The sequence below is a fragment of the Lepeophtheirus salmonis genome, chromosome 1, assembly GCF_016086655.4.
Source record: "Lepeophtheirus salmonis chromosome 1, UVic_Lsal_1.4, whole genome shotgun sequence".
Classification (NCBI taxonomy): domain Eukaryota; kingdom Metazoa; phylum Arthropoda; class Copepoda; order Siphonostomatoida; family Caligidae; genus Lepeophtheirus; species Lepeophtheirus salmonis.
Window position 1 is genome coordinate 38,473,670 of NC_052131.2, and position 6,695 is coordinate 38,480,364.

At 34.5% G+C, this 6,695-nt stretch overlaps 1 protein-coding gene across 1 annotated transcript; it reads left to right on the top strand.

Moving 5' to 3' along the window:
• Positions 1-3,510: 3,510 nt before the first annotated feature.
• LOC121118152 (uncharacterized) lies at positions 3,511-5,460 on the top strand. The gene is made up of 2 exons (XM_040712703.2): positions 3,511-4,155; positions 4,421-5,460. Exons 1-2 carry the CDS (start codon positions 3,636-3,638, stop codon positions 4,888-4,890), a joined length of 990 nt encoding a protein of 329 aa, XP_040568637.1. The 5' UTR covers positions 3,511-3,635; the 3' UTR covers positions 4,891-5,460.
• Positions 5,461-6,695: the final 1,235 nt, after the last annotated feature.

Below are 6,695 nucleotides of genomic sequence, written 5' to 3' on the forward strand. Positions count from 1 at the left end.
CTTTTAAAACAGTGATTCTTAATATTTCTGCCACAGAGAATGATGTGCTATCAAATTTGTGTTTCTGGAATATACAGTTTGTAAAAAAAAAAAAAAAAAGTTTAAGTTTGAGAAACAGGAAGTAAAAGTGGTGTTCAAGTCATAATCTAACTTAAAAACGGGCATTGGTATTCTAAAACACCTGCTTATAAAGGTGTGTTTTTGATTACAGCTTAATTTTTTAATGACGTCCTTCCACTTTCGACAGCTCTGAAATGTTATACACAGATTAGATTATCAAACCTAATTTAGTAATATTGTTGAGACTTGGTCGGAGATCGTTTTTCAGGGGTTTGGTCAAAAGTGATTCTTTCTACTGGATCATTCGAACCATGTTTAATTACATCCTGAACAATAAGGAAAGCATTTAACTGTGTTATTTGAATTTAAGATTGAGCGTTAGGTTTAAGTTAGTTGCACAAATTTTAATTCAAAACAAGTATTTACAATGGAGGAGACCTAGAGGAACCCCATCATCGAATTGGCTTGTGTGGACACAGTCCCGTGTACATCAAAAAGATGCTCTGATATCCAAAGAACACAGTTCACTACGTCTACAACCGCTGGAAGGCATATCCTGGTACTCTGATTAACGTTCTTGCCCAAAAAGCGACAAGTAAGCCATGCATCAGTCACCAGGGCCATAAACACTGAGCTAAAAATGAAAACATACCCCTCTACAAAATATTTATTCTTACAAACAAAATTAAGGACACATGGATTGCCCAGAGAAGAAAGTTGAAAGTTGAATTCCCATGGTAACCGAATCATATTTTATTCGGATGAAAAACAATGGAATGTCAACATCTAGAACGACAGATGGTTCACCAAAGAGAGAGAGCTAATGTCCCCCACGTATTTAAAACCAAGTTTCCGGCCAGCATCAACACACTTAGGGTCATTTGGAGTAAGGGCATTGTCATACCATAAGAGAGAATTGGTGCTGACAGGTTCTATGAACTCCTGTCTGACCTGGTGATACCTTGGATGAAAGCTGAGGCCAATGATGTCGAGTTCCTGTATCAACAAGTCCTCTTATAAGGCCTGCAAGACACAAAACTTGTTGAAAGAAGAGAAGGTGCGATTTTGGATCCCAAAACCTGGCCCTCTAACTCCTACTATATGAATCCCATGGATTACTTCTTTTAGGGGGAGTGAGAGATTGTCTCTGGCAATCCACACAACAGCAACAACTCTTTGAAGGTCTTCATCATCAAGTACTAGGGCAAATTCTCCTGTGAACGTGGTCAAGACATGCAAATACTTAGAGCGATTTGGACAGATATTTGGGCACTGACCTTTATCTCAGACCTCAGATCTCGAATTATACAAATATGATTTATGCAACACATTTAGCTTCATATGACGTTATTTTTCACAATCCTGAAACAATCATGACGTCATCAACCATTAATTTATAATCGATCTAAGCCGAATTTTAAATGAGTCCATTTTTTTGTAATACCGATTCAGGCCGAACTTCTTTAAAATGAGGGGTTACTTGATAATTATAAGCGTAAGTGCTTGTTGGACTTGGAGTAGAATTGAGGATCGACATCGGAGTAATTCTACCCTATATATCCTTGCTATACTGAGTGGGATTTGTGTTCATTTCCTTTCTCTCACTGGCTGCTTGTAGCTGATCTAATATAAACATAATGAAGGCTAAGCTCCTTCCTTCAATTTGTTATATTTTTAACGAGAAGGAGATCATTTTTATACAATTTTACAAAAAACGTAAACTGTTATTCGAAAAATCATGGACCTATGATACGCATATGGTTAATTGTACTTATAGCAATTAAATATCAACAGAGGGTGTTAAGATCAAATTGGTGCATTTTTCAAAAATCTTTAAATTGTTACTGATCCCACATTTTTCGGGAAATTTATTTGAAAATTTGCTTCAATGGTACACATGAACTTTAAAAAAGAGTTAATTTGATGTACCCACCACCTCCAGTATCAATCAAGGTCTGGATCTGAGTCCGGAAGGAGGAGCAGGGGTTGACAATGTAGTTCCTTGTTAGGATCAAATTGTCGCCAAAATATTTTTCTATTGGTCAATAGTCATTGTCTCCTTGATGGAGGAAATCAGAGAGTCCTTGATAGGACGCTATGTTCGCTTTGTTTAAGATTCAACCTAGCCCGAGACAAAATAATTCAATGGATCCGGACTGCTGGGGGCAATATTTATTTTGCAATTAAGTGATACCAGTACTCACTCAGATCCTTCAGTGACTTTATCAGACTCTGGAAGAGCCTTACGAATCTTTTGCACTGTATGGAATATGACACTTGTCATATTCGTGACCTCTCAATTTGAAATCGCCATGCTGTTGTGTACAAAAATCATCGTCACGGCGCAGCTGTCGCCATGATCTCCAAAACTTCACAAAAGTTTGATAATAGAACAACGTTTCTGCCGACAAAAAAAAGACGCCATTAGACAGCTGTATTATAGCAAAATCGCTGGCGCAACCAAGTGTCTATTTGATCTTCATTCCCGTTACATTTTAATATTCATCAATAAGTTAGAAAACGACTCAAAACATTTGTAACCTTTGATGGAAAGTTCACATTTTGTACAAATACACACTATGTAGATTGTAGATTCTAAGATAATAATTTACAGGAAGTATGTAAAGATATGTTACTATCATTATATATCATAATATAACTGTTGTTCATCGCTACATACATCATCAGTCGGCAACCTTTAGAGCTTCATCCACCCATTTATTACAAAATGAATCAACATTATGATTAGATATAAAAGAAATGACAAATATTTCTGTTTAGAGATTACAATTAGTGTTATATGAGCCACAAGTTGTACTCATATAACACTTGAGACTATCCGGAATATGTCTGGGAACTACCAATCTTTTAAAAATGAATTATTTTTATCTATTTATAATATAAAAAATAACAATTGACAATGAGAAACAGTGAATATTTATTGAATTAATTGCTTTGGCGTCATAAATTCCATTGTAATTAAAGAAGGCACCTTCATGTGGATTCATAGAGCTTATGTCGAAGTTTGGTTATTTGCCTTAAGGCTGAGAACATGTCTTAGGTAATGAAATTGTGGATTGTTTAAGGTTTTTACGGCCCTTTTTTTAAGTCTAGATAATAAGGTGTAAAATACCTAATATAATACTTATTTTGCAATAGATCACATTATTTTTACATGAGAATCTCAAGATAACAACCAAATTTGACAAAAATCCCGGGATAAAAAAATTGTCTAAAAAGACAATCCCTAATGTATACATATTTGTTTTTGTGCTGGAGAATGTTCAAAGTCATTAGCCTTGTTTGATGTGTGGTTAGATAAATTATATCATGAAGGAAAGCCGGAACTATTTTTATGATGAAAAATGAAAGAAATAATAAACCAAAGTTGAATATGAACGTTGAAATGATGTTGATTTAATGAAAAATGAAGTTGGTGAAATTACTCAGGGAGTCTTCTTTTTTTTCTTTTTTTCTTTTCAGAAGCAGGCGCGAAGGGACCTTTAGAAAATCAAAAGTACGCAAGTACAAGAAGAGTACAAATTACAAACCAACATTGTATTTCAAACTCCATCATGAGCAACAAGTATTTCAAATACACCCTTGTTCTCCTCTCATCCCTGATTCAAATCGGCGATTTCAAAAAAGTCATGGTAGTTACCTCTTTAGACGAATTCTCCGAAGATATGAAAGTCCTAGAGCTATTCGACTTTGAGACTCTTAAATGGAGAAGCGTTGAGAAGTCAGACTCTCCTGCACCTCTTTCAGCTGCATATCGTGCAGAGTCTCTCAAACCTGGGACTGCTCGTTTGGTAGAAAATCACGCTGTGCTTGAATATGAACTCAAGAATGGACTCTCCTTAGAGCTTGCACGATACTCAGAGGATGTAATGGGTTCAGCTACGCTTGAGTATGGAGATACACTTTGCATTGTTGGAGGCTATGACTCCTCTAAAAAATCCCTTAAGAATGAAGTTCTATGTTGGAATCCTTTAAATTTGCGAAAAAAAGCCGGAGATGCGGAAGCAAATGGACGTAGAGATAGTGGATCCTGGGTGGCTTTACCCCCTATGAATGTGGGAAGGCATCAACCGGGTAAGGAGTTATTTTAATATCTATATATTTATGTAGAAGAAATATTGTGGGAAATCATTTTTGATTAGGGGAAATTGATGAACCGTTGTTTGACGACACATGTTTCTTTTTTGTTACTTATCAAAATTCTAACATAAACGATTTTTGTGGTTGATGCATTCAACCAGAGAAGAGATATGAATATATCATCATCAACAAATAAAATATACCTAATTGCAAACATATGTACACATTAACCAAATCTCATTTTAACATGTTCTCATAGGTGCTGTCGTTATGGACGGTAAACTCTATGTTGCCGGTGGCTATGATACTAAAACACACAAATTCATCTCCTCTGTGGAAGTATTTGATGACATTACACAACGTTGGTATCAAATGGCGCCCATGAACCATGCCCGTGCCGGTCTTCGACTCATTAATTCCAAAGGGAAACTCTATGCTATTGGAGGTTGGAGAAAGCGAGATTATTTATCCGTGGTCGAAGAGTACGATCCTTTTACTGACTCTTGGTCTGAAGTGTCGAATATGAACATCCCAAGGGCTAGTTTTGGGGCCATTGTTAATGAGAATGACATTTACGTGGTAGGAGGAAAGAAGGGATTTCGGCAAAGTGATGAATTGAGATCTATGGAAAAATACACTCCGTCTGAGGATAAATGGAGTACGGAAAACCTTCCAGAAATGCCACATATCCGTGGACCCACCATGGCTACCTTAGTGAATGACTTTTAAAAAACATTTCGATTCGATCCTATGCCAAAGAACTCTTTTTATTTATGAGTAACTGTAATTTTGACTATTACAATATTTATAAACTTCTCTTCTTCTGGGGATCCCTTGGACCATTTCCATATTTCGACACGTCTTACGCTCTCAAAATGGATGACGAGTCATGATATTATGTTTTTGTTATTCCTTCAAGACCGTTCGAGGAAATCCAAAAAATGAATTTGTCATTCACTATATAAATATATGTTATGTATAAATGTAAGTGTTTTTACTCTGGATGGATGAATGTTTGGAGGACTCTCTAGGCTCTTAACCTTTTTTGATTTATTCATAGGATTTATCGACAATTACTATTAACATTCAAGAAAAGTCCTTTGTTTGTTTTTTGGCTTTTTGTTAATCATGATTATAATAGTGGTATAATTTAGAAAATTGCTCTGAGCAGTGACCTCATTTCAATCCTGCATGATATATTGTTATCGTTATTTGGTGTTTGTTTATATGTACTAGGGTGATTATGTATAAATTTGTATAGTACATTGTATAAAATAAAATAAAAACTTATTTTCTCAATTCCTATATTACATATTATGTGGCTCGTCTGCACTATATTAAACTAGAATGATACTTCTCAAAAGATTAAGGATTACATTTGTATTCTTTGAATAATAAATATCGGATATTGCTATCGAGCAGGATTATAATTCTACTATAAACGGATCATATCGGGGACAAATTAATCTAATCATAAATTAAGAAGGCTCTAAACTATAGTTAACATTCTAGTGGACTTCAACTTATCCCAGAGTTTTGGATCAGGGGCGTCCGCCCGGGTGGGCTAGAGGGACTGTAGCTCTCCCCAAAAGGATTTTTTCCTTTTTACTACAAATGTTAAGATTTGAAATTTTATTCCTTTTTCAATTTTTTTTCAAGAAATTAAATTTTCTGTGAATAGTCATGGATTTTTGAAATTTTTCTCCAAAAAAATTAATATTAGAATTTATTTTTACTTTTTGCTAACAGCTGTGGATTTTGAAGTATTTTGTGGATTTTTTTATATTTAGAATAGCTATGGATTTTTTAAATTTATTTCCAATAAGTTTCATTTTTTCCCAAAATATTATTTTTTCTAAAGAGCTGTGGAATTTTGAATTTTTTTCCAAAAAAAATTTATATTTTAAATTTTTGAATTTGAATTTCTATATCATGTAAAAATATATATTCCTTGTTCAAGATTGTTTTTGTGGTTAACTCACCACATATTTCTCTATGAACATATTACGTATTTTGATGGAATATCTATTTATTATGTAGACATGGATTTGAATCATATCCATATTTTGGTAATTGGAATCGAGACTTTCGACTCAACTTGTACTTGACTTCACATTTTGATGACTTACAACTCGACTGGATCACCCAATCAAAGATTTGCGACTTGACTTGAACTCAAAAGTCATTTCATTGTTTTTATTTTCTGAGGACTTGAGTTGGACAGGATGTAAATTTTCAAGGACTTTAACCATTCATCAAATACTTGAGACTCGACATGGACTTGCAGTTTATATAAGGAATTTTTTCCAACTCTGGATTGGGTACTTTATTGATGTTTTATTTTCTTGTTAAGCATAATGGTGAGAAAAAATTACATCACTATGCAACAGGGAAAAGACTAAATAGGCCTTAAATTGGGAACAGATGTTTGTTTACCACTGTACAAAAAAATAATGCCTGATAAGTGCATTTCCAACTCTTACATTCATGATTCTCTGATTTATTTGTGTAGACTACACACTCGTAAAGCAAGT